Source organism: Bacillus rossius, chromosome 1 (assembly GCF_032445375.1).
Source record: "Bacillus rossius redtenbacheri isolate Brsri chromosome 1, Brsri_v3, whole genome shotgun sequence".
Taxonomy (NCBI): Eukaryota; Metazoa; Arthropoda; class Insecta; order Phasmatodea; family Bacillidae; genus Bacillus; species Bacillus rossius.
This window is the reverse complement of record NC_086330.1, coordinates 277,677,524-277,701,034: the sequence shown is the minus strand read 5'-3', so window position 1 is coordinate 277,701,034 and position 23,511 is coordinate 277,677,524. Positions and strand designations below refer to the sequence as shown.

The 23,511-nt window shown below is 34.5% G+C and overlaps 1 protein-coding gene across 1 annotated transcript in view; it reads right to left on the bottom strand.

The window, feature by feature from the left end:
* Positions 1-23,511, bottom strand: part of LOC134527621 (ABC transporter G family member 20-like) — a 138,759-nt gene that overhangs the window by 16,479 nt on the left and 98,769 nt on the right. The window contains exons 10-14 of the mRNA XM_063360467.1: positions 19,536-19,713; positions 14,828-14,943; positions 10,274-10,344; positions 9,455-9,543; positions 741-917 (exon numbers count right to left, since the gene is read on the bottom strand). Of these exons, the coding sequence (XP_063216537.1) occupies positions 741-917; positions 9,455-9,543; positions 10,274-10,344; positions 14,828-14,943; positions 19,536-19,713 (631 nt within the window). The remainder of the gene's footprint in view (positions 1-740; positions 918-9,454; positions 9,544-10,273; positions 10,345-14,827; positions 14,944-19,535; positions 19,714-23,511) is intronic.

Genomic DNA, 23,511 nt, shown 5'->3' with positions numbered 1-23,511 from the left:
TTGTATTTTTACCAAAGCCTGAAGTGCAGTTTGGTTTTCTAGAAACATTTACGTAATGAAAATAAAATGTACCAATTAAAAAAAAAAAAGTGTGTGCTTTGAGTCCACGTGTGAAAGAAGAAAAAATTCCTGTTTATTAGGTATAGAGAGAGATAAATTATTTACATCTCCAATCACACTATTCCCACAAAAATGAAAGATACTCATAAAGTTAATTACACAAATAAATAACTATTTTCCCAAAATAAACAAATGTTAGATACTTTAAATTAAATAAACAAAACATAGAATCGTCAATTTTTAGACTCTACGAAAACTGAGGCGTAGACGAACACAAACAGCGTTACGAAAATTCCTTAGCGTCACTGCTGCGTCATTTCCACCTCTCCCTTGCCGTCTTCCCGTCCGGCCGTTATACAACTATCATACGGCACGCTACGCTCTGTGCCTACCCCTCTCTATCCCCCTTTCCAGTCGACCGCTAGTGCATGCGTTGGAGAGGCGTCGCCACTAACGCACTCTTCTCCTCTACAGGTTCCCCCACCACGTACCTACCCAACTATTCCCCTCACGCGATCGGAATTTGACCAAACACTCGAAAATTGTAGCCGACCCAGCGAAGACTCAGACACGAGAAAAACATGTGAAATTACCGAACCTTTGCTTGTGGATCGTTAGCTTCAACAAGACCGCCCAAACAGACAACCGAGAAGCAGGAGCGCGAGTTATGGCGGACGCACCCAGGGCCATGCCGCACACTCCCTGCAGCAGCAGAAGAACCACCACCAGCGCCAGGTCGCCGTGGCACTGGAAGTGGTACACGAAGATGCCCAGCACGATCAGCAGCGACGCCTGGCCGCACATCAGCACCGACTGCGACAGGAAGTAGCCGAAGAAGATCTCGAACGACTTCACGCCTGTGCGGGGAAATTCACACAATCAATCAATCAATCAGTAGAAATAAATGAAAGATAAACACTGTTTAAAAAATGTATGAAGAAAACTGTTTACAAACTATCAAAGTAATATATAATAGCCGGACGGAGTGAGGTGCTGCAGCAAGTGTCTGCCATCTTGGATTATGACGTCATTACGGCCATCTTAGATGGCCTTGACTTTTTAACTTGACCCCGGCCGACACTTGGAATTCCGCAATTTTGTATAATGTTTTCACATTCACCGTTTTGTTTTCTCTAAATTTCTGTCATTTTGGACTATGGCACTACTGTTGTAATTTTCGTTACGGTCACAATATTGAAAATCCGTAATTATTCTCAAAATATTATGGGAAAATTTTTTATTTATGTAAAAATTAAATAACATTTTAATTTAAAATGTTATTTAAAAACGTTCTTCCATTTTGTATTACGCCATGTTGAATTATGACGTGAACGTGGCAATTATCGTTACTGCCGCCCCGCCGCGCCGTCTTGAAAATCAGTAATTATTTAACTAGAATATTATAAAAAAACTTCAAAAAGAAAAATTATATATTTAAATACCATTTTAATTGAGCAAGTATAGAGTTCTAATACATGCTAGAAATTTTTTTTAAATCTTCATTCATTTTTGGTTTGTATTATTATTATTATTATTGATTTATAAATATTTTGTAATTTTTTATTTCTATCTAAATTTTTATTTTTTTTCCTGTAATTTTTCTGACAAAGGAAAATGCGCACTGTCACTTCTCCTGGGTGTCTAACGAAGCCTTCTTTCTCTTGCGATCGTTAGTGAGCATCCAACATCCCACATAAAAGAAATTAATAATTTTTACTTCAACACAACACGTGGCGACATCTGTTGGCAAGAATCGAGACTACTTGCAAAATTTTCTTTTCAATGAGATAAATTAACTTTCGCCGCTGAATGGAGCCAAAGACAGTTAAGAGTCATGTAACTTCATAGACTAAGTAGCCTCACAGACTTGTAGCCCCGTAGCCAGTTGAAACCTTCAAGTCTTGTAGTCCTGTAGTTTCGTAGCTTCGTAACCTTATAGTATTGTAGCCAAGTAGCAACTAGGCCTAAGACTATTTGGAGCCAAATACTTTTGGCGCCATTGACTGTTGAAGTCAATGACTCTTGGAGCCAATGAGCGTTGGACACTAATGACTGTTGGAGCCAAAGACCGTTGGACCCAAATGACTGTTGTAGCCTAAGACCGTTTGAGCCAAATGACTGTTGGAGGAATTATATCCTATCGTAAAAGTGACGATCGCATCCTACTGAGTTGAATAAACTTGGAAAGGCGCTTCCTTTTACGCGAATTTGCGTTCAAATGTTCATTCTTTTAGTTAAATGCTTGACCTGTGTAATACATTACGTTTTTCTGTGTGTACATTGCATGATCATTACGTGTTCAGTGTGTACACTGCGTGTTCATTACGTGTCCGGTGTGTACATTGCATGGTCGTTGCGTGTACATTGCGTGTAAATCACGTGACCATTCCGTGTACATTGCGTATACATTGTGTGTCCATTGCATGTATTGCGTGTACATTACGTGTACATTGCGTGTCAACTGCACATTGGAGCAAATGGTACTTGGGAGCCTATCGAATATTGACGAGATCGTATCACATCTGATCGAATTTTTGTCCATATGTGCTTCCTTTCTGACAACGAATGAGAATCGATAAGTCTGTACTAAGGACATGATTGGCCTTATGGCTCGGAGACGAGTAGTATATTGGCGTAACAATGAACATGACTTTATTAAAATGCAGGTCTCATATCATTGTATATTACCTCTTGATTCGGAGAAGCTTGGTCTATGTGCATGGTTTTCAACATGAACTGACTACAATATTCACCGAGTATCGACGAAAAATATATTTTGGCTACTGACTGGATGTGTTTGACTACCTACTGGATGCGTCTGGTCTCCGACTGGGTGCGGTATGACAGCTACTGGACGTGCCTGGCCACCTATTACGTGCCTGGCTACTGAATAGACATTTCTGGTTAATCAACTGTTATGTACAACTGACTCGAAAACACATGTCACAGCATACAAAGGACTTGCTTCGCCTTCTAAGAATATTGTAGAAATCGAGAAATGCTAGTGATGTGTTTTGTTTTGTTCTTGTTGTAGTGTAGAATTTATGTAAAAAAAAATTATTTTGTAAAAGAATTTGTGGTGTTTCATTTCTCGAACCTGTAACTTTTGTAATATTTTAATTAAATTACTATTTTTTTTTTCATTGACCAAAGATATAACGGAGGAAATATATCGTTCATAATCAATCTTTTTAAAGTGGTTTTATGATGACTTTGAAATTTTTCCCGAATTAATAGGTCAAAAAATACAAATTACAAAAATGGTGATCATAACGCTGCTGCTGGAGCTGAAGGCTTTTTCATGAGGAACATAAGCCTCTTGTAGTATGTACAACCATATTTTATAAAAAATATTATTTTTTGCTTAAATTTAATTTTTTTGCATGTATGAATTATATTACCGAGGACAGGGACTGAACGAATCAATCAGTAAATTAATTAGTCATTGTTTTATAATGTTTGGAATTATTCCCGAATTTATAGCTAAATAATTACACATTTTCAAGATGGCATCCAATTTCAAGATTGCGGTGCCACAGTAATAATAAATGACTACTGCACTCAAGCAGGTAAAAATTAAACATGGCGGCAGTGCACGCCAGCAGACGAAAACAAGATGGCGGACATGATGTCATATTAGCTGGCGATATATATATATATATACTTTAGCATAAGTGGTGGGAGGTCAGTCTACCGGCTGCTTCCATAAAGGAAGGATCTGTCGCCATTTTTTTTTTGCCCTCACTGGGTTCTAACTGAGGACTACCGAGTTCCATGACGTGCGTTTTTTAAATAATATATTTTTTTTTAAATTTGATGAAATAAATTTTTTACAAGTTTTAAATTTTTTCCCATTTAAATCTGATAAAAAATATAGATTATAAAAATGGTGGCCGTAACGGAAATTGCAACGATCTAGAATACAAGATGGTGTCCGTAACGAAACGCGCAACGACTATGTCATACTCTCCAAGATGGCGGTCGTAACGAAATATGCTATCTTTCTAGAATCCAGATGGCGATCGTAACTATATGTGGAATGGTGTTTTTAAATACATTTTATTACAATTTTATTAATAATTTTTTATGACTTCAAAATTTTTTTCCCGATTTTCTAGCGTAAAAATTACAGATTTTCAAGATTTCGGGCGTAACGAAAAATTGAAACGGTGACGTCATAATCCAAGACAGCTGCCATGCCATCCTAATTGTCAAGTTGCGGCTTAGAGCGCCTAGTGGTTAAGGATTTTAAACCATTTTTAGGAATTTCGAAGCCGATGACATTTTTAAGGACTACAACTAGAAATTTTACCTCAAAATGGAAAATATTCCGTCGAAATCCGGAAGTTTGGAAGAATTTTAAGTCATTTTTGTGTCCAAAATGGCCACCGTGACGTCACAATCCAAGATGGTGGTCGGCACCCAGGCACCACAGCCAGAACCCAGCCCCGGAACCCCTTTTTTACACTACTGTCAGCTTTATTTATAATACTCCTAAACGTTTTGAATGATTGTATGTTTATGATAGGTCAGCTCCCTAAAGTTCTGTAAATTGATGTGAATGGTTTGATAAGTTAACAATAGTGAAACAATATTACATGATATAAACAAAATATTAGAACACACATGATATTTCGTTAAATCAAGCTCTCACAAAATCTCGCTGGCTTTAAATTGTGTTTGTAAACATATAACTGCTTTTATTGTCACCTATATGATCACTATTTGTCCTCTCATTTGATACATTATGTAATATTATAAGAATTTGCAGGTTTGTGTATTGAAAAACAGATAGTGCTACAATTTTAACAAGATGGCTACCGCGAATCATGAATTACGTTTGCAACTATTTCCGTTCGCAAGTATGTACCTACTTCCGTTCGCGCATGCAGTCGAACGACCGAAAGTCTAAATTTTACTCCCAACACCACCCCTATAAGTATAACTTGAATAAAATATTTTTTTTGTGCATTAATTTCAGTTTTGAGACTCAAGCTTAAACTTGATTAACAAAATGTATACCTACAAAAGTGTAAAAGATCCTAAAAAATTATTTTAACCAACAATTCCCATTCTAGTCGCTGTGTCAGTGACAGCCTAGAGTAACTTTTCTGTTAAAATGCATCTGATGAGAGATCATTCGTAAAATTCAATTTCCTAATCATACGAAGATTAAAAAACTGGTAATCTCCTCCCCTTGACCTCATATTGTGAATAAGCGATCTCCCTTCTCTTCTAAAATTCGCCTGACGCGATCATGAGCCACGGTAAGAGGAAAACAGGTTCACCTCCACACACACCAGGAAAGGTTTGTTCAAGGCGCCCACTTGGCGTACCTTTCTCCCTATGGTATCGCGGCCTCGGATGAGACCTTGACAGCACAAGTTACTTCCAGACCAAAGCTACAGTTGGTTCCGGTACAAACTCATCTGAACGAAGTATGCTAAATTATTTGGTTTCCATTATTTCGAAATTATTTATCATTAATGTGATGTATGGTTGTTTCAGAAAGTTTTCTATATTTAATAAATGTTAATTTAACGGTTTTTAGACATTTAAAGACTGAATTATTTTTAATATTTGCATTCATTAAAAGAATTAAAATTTTTGGTACACATATTTAGATAAAACGTTTATGTGTAGCTTTATTGGTAAAACCCTTTGGCTTTTGGGATTCATTAATAAATTAAGAAAAACTTTGTTTATTCAAAATACTAAAATACTCAGGATTTTGGAATATTTAGAGAACAAATTTATTTATAAATTATATCTGAAAAATAAAGAAGACATTTATAATAATAAAGGTAGGCACGAACACTTGATTTAAACTATATACCACACGATTACCTTTTTTGGTTCATGCTTGTTTATATAAAAACAAATTATCCTGTAATTAACTGAAATAAGGCAGTTACGGACACGTAATTCAAAACAAAATACTACACGTTTACTTGTTCTTGGTTCATGCTATGTTGTTTATAAAACAAATTGGCTTGTAAGTAATTAAAATCAATAAATACCCTTTTATGATATTGATAAGACCTTTATAAACAATGAACAAAAATCAATACTAAAATAATAAATTTATATGATATAATTGCCAAAATAACAAAATAATAGAAGCTAAACCACTATGAGGACGATGATACTTAAGCAAACTACCGTAGTTTCGCTTATCTTTATCTCCCCCACCATCAAACCCTGAACAGCCTGACACTCCCTTTTTCAGAACAAGACACTCTATAATATAAACACCGAATATTTAGGTAAACACATACTGCTCGACTAGCAAAGAACCTGAAAATAAAATTTGTCGAATTTTCGAACACTCCAACAAACTCACGGTAATTTTCTACTGATTGGTCACCCGCACAAACAACCACTGAGCTTCCAGACATTAACCTCTCATAACAACCCACTCCAAGCAAATAATTTTTCTTAATACTCGAGAATGTACTAACTGTTCGACTAGCAAATTTACCGAAAAACTAATTCTCCGAATTTTTTCGGAGCGTTAATTTTATTAAACCAAATATTCCTTATCTTCATTTCCCCAACCACTAACCACTAAGTAGCCAGAGACTCTCTCCTTCAGACCAAGACACTCCATTCCATAGCTGTCTCATAGTCCTTGGATGCACACACACTTTTTCAATAGCGAAGGCACCTGAAAAAAACTTCCCAATTTCTTTCGCAAGCTCAAATAAGTTCACATTGGACATTGGCTGTCAGCATCATCAAATGCTAAAATTCCTGAACTTTTTGGATGCTAAGGCTTATGTCAACGAAATTATTAATATCTTTATCGACTTCTACACCAACTTCTGAACTACCGGAAACTCTCTTATTAAGGTACTTGAAAACATCATGCCCTTCTAATTTTTAAGGCTGCAAAAACTACTTAAATATTAATGTCATGAGAAAAAATATTCCCCAAATTTTGTATGATTCTCAGGGAAACTCAGATAAATATTCCCGGTTTTTAACGGCCCCACCAACAAGCACTGAGTGGCCAGAGACACTCTATTTCAAGGCATAACGTTTAATAACATAACCATCATATAATCCTTGTGTGAACACAAACTGTTTTGCTGTTAATTTAACTGGAAAGCAGACTCATAAAATTTTGTGAAACGCTTAGAGAATCTCGCTTTGATTATCCTAAGTTTTAAGTTCCATTCAAAATAAACTATCAGTAGCCAGAATATTTTTGGGATGTTCAGGCCAAATCACAAAAATATTTCTCTATGTCTATCACCCCCAAGACCAACAACTAAGCTGTCAGCCACTCCTTTATGTAGAGCAAGACACAACATAAAATTTTGTTGTAACGTTAGTGTTCAAAATTAAATGTTTGAAAATTTATTTGAAATAAACCAATTGTTCACCTCCATTCTTGGAAGAACTTTAGACTATAATTCCTACCAACGTTTTCCACTTCATTTTTAATGCTCAACTTAAAGCTAACTGTAAGTAAAATTAAGACTCCACTTGTAATAGAGTCAATTTTGTATGCAATGCACATAAATAACTACTCATTGATTACCACAATGCAGTAAGTGAGGCAAAATATTAATTATGAATATTGGTTTGCCCTTTTAAAAAAGGCAAATAACACACATCTGGTGACAAAGATTGCAACGTAATACAATACGCAACGAATATTTCTTGTAACATCCTTAGAAATTTCTTTAGATTATATATAACCACACAATCGAAAAAAAAATTATTTATAACTACATTCAGGTAAATTTAAAACAACTTCATAGACACACGCAATTGCTAGTTTACACTTGTAAGCAAAGAAAAACATCAATAATTGTCTTTAAAAAATACATTAACATGTTCGTGGTTAGGTCTTAAAAACAGCGCGTGTCAATGAAATGGTTTTATATAATTTTCCCCCAATGCAAGCCACGTTAAAAGAAGTCACTTTTAGGTCGTTGCTAGTCTGCTATCGCGCGTTACAAGTGAACGTTGTCGCTACTCGAACAACTTTTATGGACTACAGTTGTTTGGTTGTTCAGATCCATTGCCTGTCACCGGGGCGATGCGGGTTCGATTCCCGACAGTATCTCCAAGGAACGCGGCCGAAACGGCAGTTAGCAAGGTGGGTTTTCTCTAGGAATTCCCGTTTTCCTTCCGCCCTTGCTTTCCGTCACTGCTTCGTCCACGTCATCTTCATTCCTCGTCGTCTCTAATGACATTGTTGTCGAAGATATGTTAATCATCAATTCATTCATTCATTCATTTTAACCATTTGTATGAATGGTAGTACTGGCGTACTTGTAAGATATTGTTTTGTAACTTTTAGTTATTGATTTGTTTAGCAAGAAAATATGGACTTCAGGGGCTAGAATTTTAATTTATATTGTTTTTTTATAATGTTTTTAAAAGGTTTTCAATATGTTTTCTCATTTCACTTCCTTTTTCACTGTTTTTATGTCTGTCCTGCTTCGGACTTTTAAACGAAGAATGCTCCACAAATATTTTTTTTTCATGGTTTTAAAATGACTTATTCTTCATAGGAACTACGCTGATTCCCACTGCCGAGTTACGTGTTCTGTTGTGAAGAAGGCAAACACTCTCGTCGAAAGAATAATGTTTTAATGCGTGGGACATCGAAGTTTTGGTTAATAATACTTATCACTCTTGTAAAATTTATATTCAAATCCAATGAAAAATTACTCAGTTCACGTAAATGTTTTGAAAATCATACATTTACGTAGATACCTGGAGAGTTTGTAGACTAACCAGTGTATATGTAAATATAAGGTGGAAATGTTTTAAAGTCTATTTTCTTCAGACCGGATTATATTTTCTTGCAAAACGTGATTCTAAAATTGGTTATATTGTTTTGAATGCAATATATTTTCAAAAGGCGATAATTATTTTTAAAATGAAAATCAAGGGGTTGTTATAAGGAGACAATATCCAATAAATATTCGAGAAATTATAAAATAAAATTTTAAAATATTTATTACTTACATATGAAATAAAATACGAATTATAGCTGCGATATTACAACATTATATTTGTTTTGCACTTTAGACATTGATTTTAGAATTTTTTACAGCATATAGTTTATATTTCCAGCTAAAAGTGCAAAACACAAAAATTTGTTTTAAAAACCAGTGTCCTGCATGACTGACATGAATTATTCCTTCGTGTGACAGCTTCTTCGGAACCTTAAAAATTATTTTGTTAAAATATGATTAAAGTTTGTTACATTCAATTTTAAAATGTATTTTAGTATTACCAAATTTATGCCAAAATTTTAACTTGTGATTAATAAAAGAGAAAACAACTCTTTAATATATAAAGTTTCTTAAGGTCCTATAAGTAAGTATGTATAAGTAGGCTAACGTAAAGAAGGTGTCAAATATGCAAATACCTGCTACAATATTCCTGTCCAAAAGGCCTTGTTTTCTCTCGTAAGCAATGCCCCATACCGACAACGCCACTCCAAAGAAGAACATCATCCTGCGAAAAAATACAGATAGAAACTGAATAGCTTTACTACTATTTGGGAACTACAAATGTGCAAACTACGAATTATCTTTAAACTATTTTCATTAACATACTTAAAATGTTTTGTTACTAAAACGCTGAAATTTATTTTACAAAAAAATTATTAAACATTTTTATTAATAAAGTTTATCACTAATCGGAAATATACTACTTCCAATACAACACATTGACTATTTTTTGGCGTTTTATAACTGGTTTTATTATAAAATAGCGTCTAATATTCTAAAAAAAATCACTTACAAATTATTGATAAAAACTGTCTTAAAGAGTAAATATGAACAACATGAGCAAACTCTGGGAATCAATTTAAAAAACAAAAAAAATATATATATTTTTAAATTTAATATTTGAAAAAGGTTTAGTTTATAAGGTATTTGATATTTTAAGTTTTTTCTGTGCAATTTATTACGAAGTTTTAAGTCATTAAAAATTTACACATCCTGCATAGGTACTTATGTACTAATTTCTCATCATTATGTGTGAACATGATTCCTAGGCAACATGAACTATAAAATTATGGTCTATAATTCCACCTTCTTATTTAATAATAAAACAAATTTGTGTCTTTCGTGATCCTTGAAAAACCACATAAAAGCTAGGCATGGGTCATTTACAATAAAAAAAACAACGAAAGACGATCTACAAGCCATTCAAGTATACTACAACCCTGGGGTGTACTTACGCCGAGAGCACAGCTGGCGCCGTGTAGTCGATGAATTCAGGTCTCCTTTCGCCATAGACTGGTTCGTTGAACTAAATAAAAAGGAATGAAGAACTACAAGATAATTATCATGGGGATGGCATTTGAATAAAAAACTTGTATCAGGAAAAAAAAACCTGAGTTGGTTAAGTTTTAAGCATAAGCAAACAATAATATAAAGTTGATTGAATTTTTATCATATTTATTAAAAAAAGTCAAATGAGATGAAAGCATATGAATATTTCTTGACAAAACACTGAAAATGATACTATCACATAAGCATATCTGTACGCATGGACAGCTATAATTCCTTCTATTTCAAACCATTCTTTCTACTTGTCCAGTAGGATCAAAGTTTTCTAACACTGTTACATAAAATTTTATATAATATTTATTTTTTTTACTAATGTCTGGATTTTTTTAATAAATATTTAAATTCTTTAAATATTTAATAAAAAATAGCACAGTAATTTTATGAAGGTCAATTTGAAACAGGTGTAGTACAATATTGTTGCGAAGATGCTAGAGACGAGACAGGCCAGTCTTCCTGGCGCACCTGGAAGCGGGTGGTCCAGGGTAAGCCCCACCTATTCCCGGATCGGTAGTGTCCGTCCCTCCCCTATCGCTACAAGAAAATCCAATAAGCAGTGTTGCCTCTAGGTCCCTCCCAATAGTTCGGCACATTCCCAAAGCCACATTTGCGTGAAGTGAAGTAACCAGGATGCCTTTGCCCTCACAGTTTTGACAATGTGACAATTTGGAGGACTACGAGAGCTTTCCTCGGGATGAGGAAAATATGAACCGGCAGGTATAAAAGAGGGATCGACCTGCAAGCTAGAGTGGGGTGAAGAGTGTGAGTGACGCCTTGGCGAGCGATAGCGGGTGACGAGCGGGCTTCGTGTGCGAAGGTTGGTGCATCGGTGACGATGTAGCTGCGCGGACGAGTGAGCAGTGCAAAGCAGTGTGTTGGTACCGAGGTACGTGGTAAGATAAGAACAGTAGAGAGAGCCCCTGTCGAGCCGAACTCCAGTGGGAAGAGCAAAAGTTGGACTTTGAAAGTGTGATTGATTTATGGACAGACATTTTAATTGATGTAATTTAATTGACAGTGCAGATACTTCCTAGTGTATAAAACTGAAATTAATTAATAGGGCTGTTCTTTCCGAGCCTGTGTTCCTTGCTCGTAAAAAGACATGTTACCTATAATTAACATACGAGGGTTATTTTTTTTTTCAACCTCCGATCGGCTGTAATAAAAAAACGGAAATGAATTGGGAAATTATTTTAATGTAAAAAAAAACGTACATCTTTACTCTATTTTTCCACATAATCACCGTGCAGATTGAGGTATTAGTCGTACCGATGCACCAGCTTTCCAATACCCTCTGTATAAAATGATGCCTCCTGCTTATTCAGCCACGTTTTAACAGTGCTCATTCGACGATGGATTTCTGCTGCAGTGTGCCTTTCTGCCTGTAAGAAACGGATGACTCCACGCAGCTCGCATTTCGCCGTACAGTTTATCGTTGCAGCCATGTTGACATTCCCATAACCAAACTTCAACTGAGGTGTGAGTTGGCCGCTCCACATGGTTGGTGGAAGGGGGTAAACACTACGAGACGTGTCGATTCGTGTACGAGCGATCAGGGTATCTATTAATGGGCATGCCATGGAGAAATGAAACTTTAATCACACTGCAGGGCACTGTTTAAACGTGGCTTAATAGGCAGGAGGCATCATTTTATGCAGAGGGTATTGGAAAGCTGGTGCATCGGTACGACAAATGCCTCAATCTGCATGGTGATTATGTGGAAAAATAGAGTAAAGATGTACGTTTCTTTTGACATTAAAATAATTTCCCAATTCATTTCCGTTTTTTTATTACAGCCGATCGGAGGTTGAAAAAAAAATTACCCTCGTATTACAGCATGTATAATATAACTTCATGAAGAAAAAATGTATGTATCGGGAATGTCCTTATGTTGTGTCCGAAATAGAGTAGTCCTACGCCGCCATGAAATTGTTACCCAGCATAGTTTACCTGCAATTGTGGCCTATTAAAGCAGTTAGGACATATATACATTCGGGCCTATACAAACTGTCAACCATACAGGTTATACACAATTTTATTTACAATAAATAATTTCATTTAAAAAAGAAGGTTTTACTGAAATCAGTAATTTCGTACACTTAAATTACTGACATTAAATTACAAAAAAAAATATAAATATTGTTCCACCTTTTTTTCTTAAGTTATGACATCTTTGATGTTAAATGTTTGGAAACATTTTTATTAACTCCTTTTTCATTCCATTTCATTATTCAATTATATTTTTAAGTACATATAATTTTACGAGTCTAAATATTACTTTCAAAACGCTTTTCAAAATGGCACTTTTTTACCTGGAATTATGCATATCGTTTACTGTGTAGCAGTATCGTTTACTATTATCCTCGCATACTTCTCTTCCAGTTCGGACATGCTTTGTGTTTTCACTTCTGAGGAAAAGTACGGACAAGAATATACCTACTTCAGGCTATTTCGTGCACGTTCAATACGGATGAGAATTTTCTTTCGGCCAGACAGTTGCAAACATTTCTTTTGGCGCCCGGCCGTGATGTGGAAAAACTCGCATGACTTTTGTCAGTGGAAAACTCAATGCTTTTACACAATTTAAGGAAGATTATATATTTTTAGAGAAAGTACAGATGCGTGACTAGTAGGTACACCGAAGTAAAGGTATAGATTTAAAATTAATTCGATACTTAAAAATAATATATACTTATTAAATTTCTAAATTATTTATTTTATAGTGTAGCGTCGGTAGTTCAGAACTAGAATTCTCACCTACCACGCAAGCAGCAATGCTTGGATTCCCGTGCGATGCAAGGGAAGAGCTCTCTCCTGGCCAAAACAACCATAGTCCACAAATAAAAAATTTCAGAAGCAAATATTTGTTCTTTATTTTCTCCTTGGTATTTAAATGATGTTTAAAGAAAACCGTTAACACATGTGACACTTCCTCACTCCCGTTAGATTTTTTAAACAACATTAATATGTGAATATAGTTTAACAATTAGGCTTGAAACTCTCTTGGTTCTAAATTATGGCTGTTTTTGCCAAAACAACTTCGTCAAAGTGTAAAAGTGAATGACTGCTACAATATCTTTCCCGGTAACGTAACGAGAAATGACTGCAATTAAAATAATACACACAGAAAATTAACACTTTTTTGGTCTTCTAAAATATTTTAATGTGTGATGTCTTCATTAACAAAGACAATTTTGCAATATAATCTACATATCTGTACCTACGAAGCATAAGACACGAAAACAATATTTTTCAGGAGAGAAGTTAAAAGAATGTTAAATTGTACCTCACTTAAATCCTCAAATTAATTCTACTCAAAATATGTGCATTTCTGACATAAAGAAAATCTTAATGTTGTATGCCAATAGAAAGAACTTCAAACGATTATCACGTTTATGGCTAAAAGTGCATTTTGCTTAAAGTGGACATAGTGTCTAAAGCATCCGAGGTAAAGATATATAAAGTAGTTCTGTTTGTTTCTTTGTTTGTTTCAAATACAATTGTATAGTATTACTCCGATCTCAATGGAATTCGGCACATTTGGCCTTCGAAACATAAGGAACGTTATATCTACAAGAGATTTCGCTAAAATCATACTGCAAAGGAGAATTTCGAAACTTCTTAATGAAATTTTGTTATTCTATTGTATAAATTATATTCATATTCATTGCAACCGGCATTTGCATTGTTGATACCTGTTTGCGTCTCCACGACAACTTCCATTGCATTCCCCACCCCATCCCCTGGGTCGATACACGGGCACTAGCGTACCCACGATGAGGGGCATCTGTAATGAACAGTGCCGGTGTTTTCTGCCGTGACGAAGCACGGGGACATCAGCGAGTTAAAAGTAAAAATATTAATGTTATTGTATATTTTTTGTATTAAATAAAACGTATTTCAGTTTCTATTCCTTTAAATTAAACTAAATTTTCTGTTTTATACTAACCATGTTTATTCAGTGAATTTCTTTTGTAGCAAAGGATAGGGTCACACAGCATTTTTTTTGTTGTAAATGGAACATAAATATTCGTATAAAATTACATTATGTTTGTAAATTTGTAAATTTGAACATTCACATAAAAAAACTGTATCACCACAAAAAATTGTTCGCAGTAATACTGGTTACGGATTCTTACCCCGGCATCATTGCTTTGTTTTTCCCCAGTACCTCCAATAGTTAAAAGTTTTTGTAAACCATTCCTTGAATTACAGTATTTACTGTGAACATTAAAAAGCATAATAAAACAAAATAAAGACCAATTAAAGAAAATCCTAATACCTTTTCCATGATTTAAAAAGTTGTTATTTAATGAAACATTAATTAATCCTACATTTATGCATTAATTTTCGTAAGAAGAACTCAGAATTATCCTGAAAAACTTATCTTTCTTCTAGTATTAGAAAATATTTCTCGGCAAAGGAAGCATGAGGCGTGTACTCACCCGGACGGGAATGTTGGCTATCTTGGTCTCCTTGTCGCACGAGGCGAGGATGTCCTCGGCGAACTCGACGTACTTGGAGTACAGTTGGTCCCGCAGCAGCCACGCCACCACCTGGTCTGCGGGACCACCACAGATCCAGCATCAGCGTCACACGTACCTGCACCCTTCGTCTGCGCCGTACAACCACTTCATTCATCACAAAGTTTAGATGTGTACCACTTAAGTTCCCGGTACACGGCCTTTGGTAGGAGTAATTTCGTGAATGTAACGGACGTCACGTAGAACGGAAATGTGTTACCACGGTACTGCCATCTGTAGCGGAAGGCGCGCACCAAAGTTCACAATCCAAAAGGGAAACTTTAAAAGTATTAACTGCTTAGTGAATTTGAACAAGATGGGGAGCATTTTAATATAATTCCTTGTCGTGAATTAGGTAGAAAGCCCGGGATTAGAATATTTTCAAGTCTTTTTCGCTTTAATCGGAGCAGTGTCATATATAGTTTAAAATTTCACTCAGAAAATACGATGTTTAGATATTCGACGTAGTTTCGCTGGCAGCAAATTCTAGCTGCGGTTGCATAAACGACGTGTGATTCGCATCAATAAATGTAGTATTTGAAAACATAATTTTCGAATATTTAACACGCTCGGCATTATTTTTCAAAATCCTACGTTAAATTTGGGGTCCGAGTTGCGTATGATGAGTGTATTCGCAACGTGAGAACACGAATTTTGCTCGATACCGAGGTTACATGTTACATATCTGGGGCGAGCTGAAATATTCACTCACGTTTTTTGGCTCTAATTCAATAAATCCAACACTGATAGCATAGTTACACGTCACATCTAAACTAGTCTCAGCGAACATGTTCAGGTGTGTGTAGTGGAAAAAAATTACTTGATTGAAAAAATTTTTTGTCTCTTTACCAAGGAATCGGTTGTTCACAGCCGGAACTCATCAAAATGTTCACATAGCTTATTTGCCTTTAAATTTATTTTTACAGCTGCATGAATCGCGTTCGCCCATGTTTTTATTTTTTCTTGCTATTGTGTGTTGACTTTCAAACCGCCAGTCACAAGCAAGCATAGAAAATATGTCGTTTTGAAGTACTTGAAGACCTGCAGTTTTAATAAGAAATAACATTAAGGTAACATGTAATAATAAATATTGCTTTTGCTGAATTAATTAGTATGTAGTTCCAATTGCCGTGTGGCCACGATCTAAATAAACATAAGAGTGATTACTAGTATTTTTGCTAGTACAATATTTATTTCCTTTCTATAGTCAAATTGGACAGTAATATTTCTTGAGGTAACAATAATTTTATATGTTAAAAAAATTGTAAGCAACAGTAGCCTTCTTCCTCATTAAGAAAATATTTGCACTGTTTTAATGAAAGTGAAAGTTTATTTTTACTGCGAATATATATGTCAGAAATATGTTATTCAGCAACATAAGATGTGCAGTAGCTCATATTTAAACAAATGCTGATGAATTCTAAACAATGTTTGAAATTTTCGAGATCATTTTATTGTCAGTGAAACTTAGAACGGTCTCAGCTGGACGGAATCTTGCATAAAACTTACCAAAACAATTCTGTAAATTGAACGAAATTTAATTTTTTTAAATTAGTTTGGTTATTAAAGCTAATGCCCTAAATAAATTGTTTTAATTTTTAATATTTTAAAATGTAATTCATGCTATAAGATATGATTATTTTTTTTAAGTTCTGTAAAAAATTTGAAATTATGTTTCCAAGAAAATAATTTTTTTTCTTGTGAAAAAAAAAAAGTTTTCTTCTACGTGTTTTAAACTTATCAAGTGATTTCGGACTCCGCTCTGTAATAAGACCTGGCCTTACTCGCGTATGTTTAGTAAATTATTTCTCAAGCCGTTAAATTATGTTTTTCTTACAAACTACCTTAATATTTTATCACACAAGCATTTCAGTTTACTATTTTACATTTCCTTATATTATCACCAGATAATTGATTAGTGTGATGTACTATTTGAAGTTTTTTTTTACGAGTAATTTATATTTGACTCTTTTTTTATGTTTTAATACGTTATGGTCACCCACAGTAAGTTCATTTTCCGTTATTTCACACGTAGATTAAACTTACTCTTTAACTTGAATTGCCACTTTTGTAAAAGTTTCTTTCCAAAAAACAGTAAACTAGAAAATTGAACATGAAGCACAGACATTGAATCTGACACTAAACGGCATTTTTTTAATCCAACCGCTCCTTTAGTGCAGCTTTTGTCATGCAAGAATGAATTAAGTAGTAAATACCGTTGTTACTAACGGTTTTCTTTGTATTTACTTTGTAAATCAGAACCAAACTAGCATAAATCAAAATTGCCTAAATTGACAGTAGAGTAAAAGAACTGATGTTCTTTCATTTGTATTGTTTTTTCCATAAGCCCACATTATGCAAGTTGATAACAAGAATGTTCTTATGATTCATTTCTTTCAAATGTGCGATGTTCCCCAACAGCCACAGCTACATAAAATTGTAAGTGGACTAACCTTTTTTATCGGTTTTATAACCGTCGCTAAATGCTTGAAATTTTTTAATGGATTACGCTATTGTGGTTTAAAAAAAAACATGTTAGGCAATAAAACAAAATTCAACAAAATTTGGATGTACGATTGTTTGGCTTAGAGCCACAGAGATAAAGCCTTTTCTTCCCAGCCTCAACTTTCTGTCTTTTAACTGGGATTTCTGTCGCAGCCACCATCTTACGGGTGATTTGTCTCTGAATCTAAATCTCGTACGTCCGGAATAAAATAAACAAAATTAATTTATGGGCAAAAACACAGAAATCTATGTTATTAGAACATTCATATAACTAATAATTCAAAAATACTTACTGATGTGTAACATTATACCTCTGGGTAATACGAAATTTGTTGGGAGTAATTTCATGAATGGAACGGAATTCGCGTGGAAAGTAATGTAAACACTAATGTGCCTTCTGTTGCGGATGGCGTAAACCAAAGTTTACAAAGCCAAAGGGAGATTTTAAAGAAATAATTTATTAGTGAATTTTATTAAGATGAAACATTATTTTAATAAAATTCCAAGTCAAAAATTAAGGTCCAAGCCAGGGTTTAATTTTTTTTATCAAGATTTTCAAGATTTTTTTTTATCGGAGCCGTTTCAATAAAATATTTCAAATGTTGGTCTACAAATGGAATTTTTCAATAGTTTACGGAGCTGTTCTTGCAACGAATTCTGGCGGCAAAACGGCTGCAGAAACTACGTGTGATTCACGTCCAGAAATGTAGCTGAAAACGCTATTGCGTATATTAATCACGCTCGGCATTATTTTAAATAATTCTACGTTAAATGTTGTGTCTGAGTCCCGAGTTTCATATTATAAGGGTATTTTCAACATGAGAAAACATGAATTAATTTGTTATGAGGTTATAAGTAACACATCTCTGGCGAGTACTAAAAGAATTGCTCACATTTTTTAAAAAATATTTATAGAGTAAACCATTTCAAAAATGCTCCCTGCAGAGTATAAAACCATCCTGGGATGGTCAATCAATAATTTTTTTTATCTTAGGAGATAAATAATCTAATCTTTGCCAACTATAATGATGCAAATGTTTAAAATTCTGAATGTCGTTCCCGTTAGTATGTTTCTTAGAATATATCTCCTAAAACATGAAATTTTTTTTCCAAAGGAAATATATAATGAAAGCTGAGAATTAGAATGTTTAGAAAACATTGAAACTAATACATGCCAAACAAAGCTAATTGCATATTTTAAAATTAAATTTAAATTGCTAACATAGTAACGAAGTAAATAATGTGCGGATATTTAAAGTTTGAAGATCAAGGATCGTTACTGAAGCTATAAAAATATTTGAATAGCATGGTAACGCAAAGTTTATTTAATTGAGTAATTTAAAATACAGATTACAACACGGGGACTCACGTGTATAATAATAATCAAAATACACTTGATTTAAATTATTTAATATAACATAATATAACCTGCGGAATTAAATTAAAAATAAAATTTGGTCTCGAAGAAGCTATCGTCCCTAAAGGCCCTGTGACAGTGGAGCTGGAGGGGAGTCTGTGCGCATAACGACGCGCGAGAGGTTAATAATGTTCATTTATCTACTTGACGACTCATTGCGAAGTAAAAGTGATTTCAAATGTGCAAAAAAAAAAAAACACTTAATGCTTTTTTGTAATAAAATAAAAAATGTTATGTTATATATGAATGAGTACGAGATGAAATATTGTTTGGTATACTTACTACACCCCAAAAATAGATTAATAGATTGTATTAATTTTCACTGGTTTGTTTGCTTGGTAACAGCTGATGCATTACTTCTCATTATCGATGTAGCTGTGTTAGCAATATATTCAGGGGCGAGTCAGGGGGGGGGGGGGAGGGTTGTAAGGGGTTCAAACTCCCCCCCCCCCCCCTTTAGCACAAATCTTTAATTAATTTCTTATTCATCACTCAAACAAATTTCATATTAAAATTAATAAAAATTTTACCATTACAATATTTAAATTTAAGTACCGAAAACTGCTAAAATAGCACTATTTTACACCTTAAAATCAACATTTTCCCGGGGGAGGACCCCACCCCCCCCCCCCCCTCCGCCAATGAATGTATTACGATAGCTGCTATTAACTAGCGGGCGGGGCCTTGGTAGTTCTCGAGCGGACTCACTGGACATGTCGAGCCGCACTTGCACGCTGCCTTGCTCCAGCGAGTCGTCGCTGGCGAGCGTCTGCTCAGTGGCGCGCTCCAGGAGGCCGCGCGTGAAGTTCTCGTGGAACAGCAGCGCTCCCCACGCCCGGCCGCGCCGCACCGCCTCCAGCGCCGCCTCGGCGCTGTCGAAGAACTCCTGCCGGGCGGGTTCAAACTCAGCCACCCTGCGCTTCACACTCAACTCCGTCTTAAATAATATGGATTTACAATCATCCAAAAATTATAATCCTTTCATGTTTTATCATTACACCTCGTGAATGCCAGGTATTAAAAGCTCCAGTTAACACAAGTCATCAACTAGAGAGCGCTGCCACCATCTTGTTTTCAGTAATCGATACAATGACCGATAGTGTCACGTAGTGCACCGCTTTCTAAATTGCGCTGCCTCTATATTAGTTTAATTTTTACCCGCTAGAGTGCAGGGATAGTATTTATTACCGCGGCATGCACCACCTTGTCGGCCATGTTTTTTTTTTGACAAAATCTAACTATTACATATACTAATATATAATGCTCTATCATTCCTCAACAGCCAAATATCTAGTTTCTATAAATGCTACAAAAAATTCTCGACACAATATAACAAAATTATTCACCGTAACTACTCATTAAGAAGCTATTAAGCCATTAAAAACGGTCCGAAATTTCATCAAAATATCATGCATAAACCAAACATAAATGAGAAAGACGTATAAATATTCTATCTTTCTAAATTAATTTTACTAAATCCTAGTTCATAAATATGAGGAACTAGATCATTTGTACTTAAAGTAATTGAAATAACCTTAAAAAATGCAATATTGTAGTTAAAACAGAAGGAGGAAGCAAGTAGGTCACAGAATGTGAGCGGCCAGGGACTTTAAAAAGAAGGACCCGTGATCACTTCCTCGAACACATTTAGGCCAGCTTATCAAAGTATCTATTAGCCTCTGTTTTAGCGTCGACTGTGTGGTGTTGCTTCTAGCCCAGTAACGGGAGAGCTTTCAGCTCTCTGGCCGTATGGCGAGCAAGCGGGTGACTGGTGGAGGATGGATGAAGGCATCGCTGAAAGCAGCACGCCAGAGCGCCGAGCTGCCACGGTAGCTACCGTGCCGCACAACAAGCGTCAATGGCTTTGATATGCGCGTTATTGAATACAGGGAGACTCATTGAAAGTCCTCGGGAGGACGGAATAGCGAGCTACATGCATCAAGTCCAGGAATAGACAGAGGATCGACTCCGATCGGGTCAGCGGTAGCCTCCACGCCGAACAGCTTACAAACCGAAGAGCCCCATGGCTCGGGGTATCGGACCACCTTCACTCTGTCAGTGCGGGTGAATTTTAGCTGGTTGGAGTTCGAGCTTTTAGTTATACAGAGCGGCAGTGCATTATTCGGCTGTTAGACAAAAAACCTTAATTTAAAATTTTATTATTATTTTAATTTTAGCTCATTATACGATAACAGCAGGTTTATTTTTTTAGTTTTTTAAGTTCTAAGTTTTTTTATTATTATTTTTTGTCTCAACATAAAAAATCGCTATGTTTGATCCAATTGTCATTAGCCATTTTGTACTTCATTGTTTACAGCACTACCACAGAACTGCAGACATTACATAATAAAAATTAAGACAACGTTTTAGCAGTTAACAATTATTATGAAACTAAATAACAAACGTTTATGGTTTTGAAAAACTAATTTAAAGGAAGACTGATCTAAATTTGTGATATTTAGGTTGAATGAAAGATTCTTTATATTACATACACATTAACTGAGCACGGGTTTTTCCTTAAATCAGCCTTCAAAGCAGGTTACGGGAGCGTTAAATATTTTAGGGCTTTAACTCCTCCCCCGGCACTTTTTTCCACTATGACCTGTCCTTTTGGATCGTGAACACTCCAAATTAAAAAAAAATCATAGATTTTTAAAATTTACAAAATTTTCTTGTGTTTAACTCCCTTCCCCCCTAGGGGCACAGTAGACCCAGGGGCAAATTAACATCATGCCCAGACCTCATGGATACAAAAAAAGCATGGTTATTACCTATAACTCGAAATAAGGTTTTTTTTTTCCTTCTGACCCGCCCACTCCCCCTAAACGCTAAGTTCTAACGTTAACAAAATATTGTAATTTCAGAGATTCTTTATATATACATGCAAAATTTAAAAACATTCGGACGTGGAAAAATGGGTAAAAAATTGAATGGGAAGATTTTATTGCCAGTCCATTCATTCATACTTACATAAATGTCAAGCTAATAAAAGCGTGGTAATAACAGTTGTGTGTATTTATTTTGAACTATTCAGTTTAAGAATATATTCCATGAATCTCCAATAAATTATTTTTCCTAAAATTCTAGAAACGATGAACATTTAGTGTAATTGGTAAAATCACAATTCTATATATTTACTAATAAAGTCCTAAATATTAAGAGTTTTACGACAAAAGCTACATACGAAAGGTTAACTAAAAAACTTTAAACAATACTATTGTGGAAACGGTTACTTGCCTTTTGATAATCTTAAAACTAATAATTAGACTTATACTGAAATAAAAAATATATTTAATAATATTTTTAAATATTCATTATTATTTCATACATGTGTAAAAATATTTTAAGACAAATTATTTATCAATTGATGTACTTTGTTTTAAAGAACAATTTAGCCTTTATATTGAACAAGACAAAAAAATGTTTCTGCAACTAAAATTGGCTGAAATAATTAAACGGAAAAAATTATTTTTCAAATAATCACATAGTCACAACTAAATCTCACACACAGTATTAACTAAATATGCTGTATCAAAATTTAGCAAAACTTTATCATAGACATCTAACAATTAATTTTATGAAGATAAAAACTTTTTAAATAACCGGTACACGAAGCTGATTAAAATAAGTTATTCTGAGAAGTTTTAGGCAGTAACTACTAGATAACGATATTGTACGTAATGTACAAAGTTAAATAGGAACTCTTTGTTAAAGAGAAACTTCTCGATATGATTTGTGTACATTTTTTTTAAAATACATACTTAATTTATGTCCCCTTATACGCTTTTAAAAATAATTTCAAGAATTTAAAATAAATTTCCATCATTCAAATGAACAGCTTGAACGTTCTGCTAAGGATTAAGAAAAAGTCACATTTCATTCGGTTGCCTTTGCGATTCTGTGAGAAAACCTAAGTCTTAACTTTAAGGCCTTGTCACACCGTTACTGTATTAGGAAACAAGTTTAAGCAGTTGTATAGAACGATTTAAATTTTAGTTTAATTAAAAATAAATTTACACTTATGTCCATAAAAATATTTTTGATTCCTCCACATTATTAAAATTTATTTTAATTAAAATTATCTTATAGAATATTTTTAATAAACATCGCATTTTATTTAAATAAAGGAATGTTGGATAAAAAGTTCTAAATTATTACTTTTGGAAATAATTAAACCTTCACAAAGTCTGTAAATTCTAATAATAATTATACTCGATGCAAATTAAGTTAACAATTTTCTTTTTACAAATAAATTACTTTACAAATAATATCAATATAAAAAATGTATAACCTTTTAATCTTCTGTTTTCTCTTCGCTATTTCAAGATCACTTACGACGGAAAAGTTGGCCATTTATGTTTTGGCAACGTACTAACAAAATGGTTGACTACCAAGAAAAACCCAACATATTTTATAACCAGTCCTATGTACTAAATATTGATGAAAACTGAAGTCATCCAAAATATTAAACCAACATAGCTGTGGTAGTGACGTTTTTGTGTCGTCGTACACTTCAAATATTATTACTAAATTTAATATAAGGAAAGGGGACGATTATGTATGACAGGATGTGTGTGAACGCCTAAGAAAAGGCAACCCGCTTTGCTATGGATACCTGCGGGTTGCATGCATGTAGGAAGTCACTCTTTTATCAGCGATAGAAGGTGGTGTTTGGGTGGCAGAT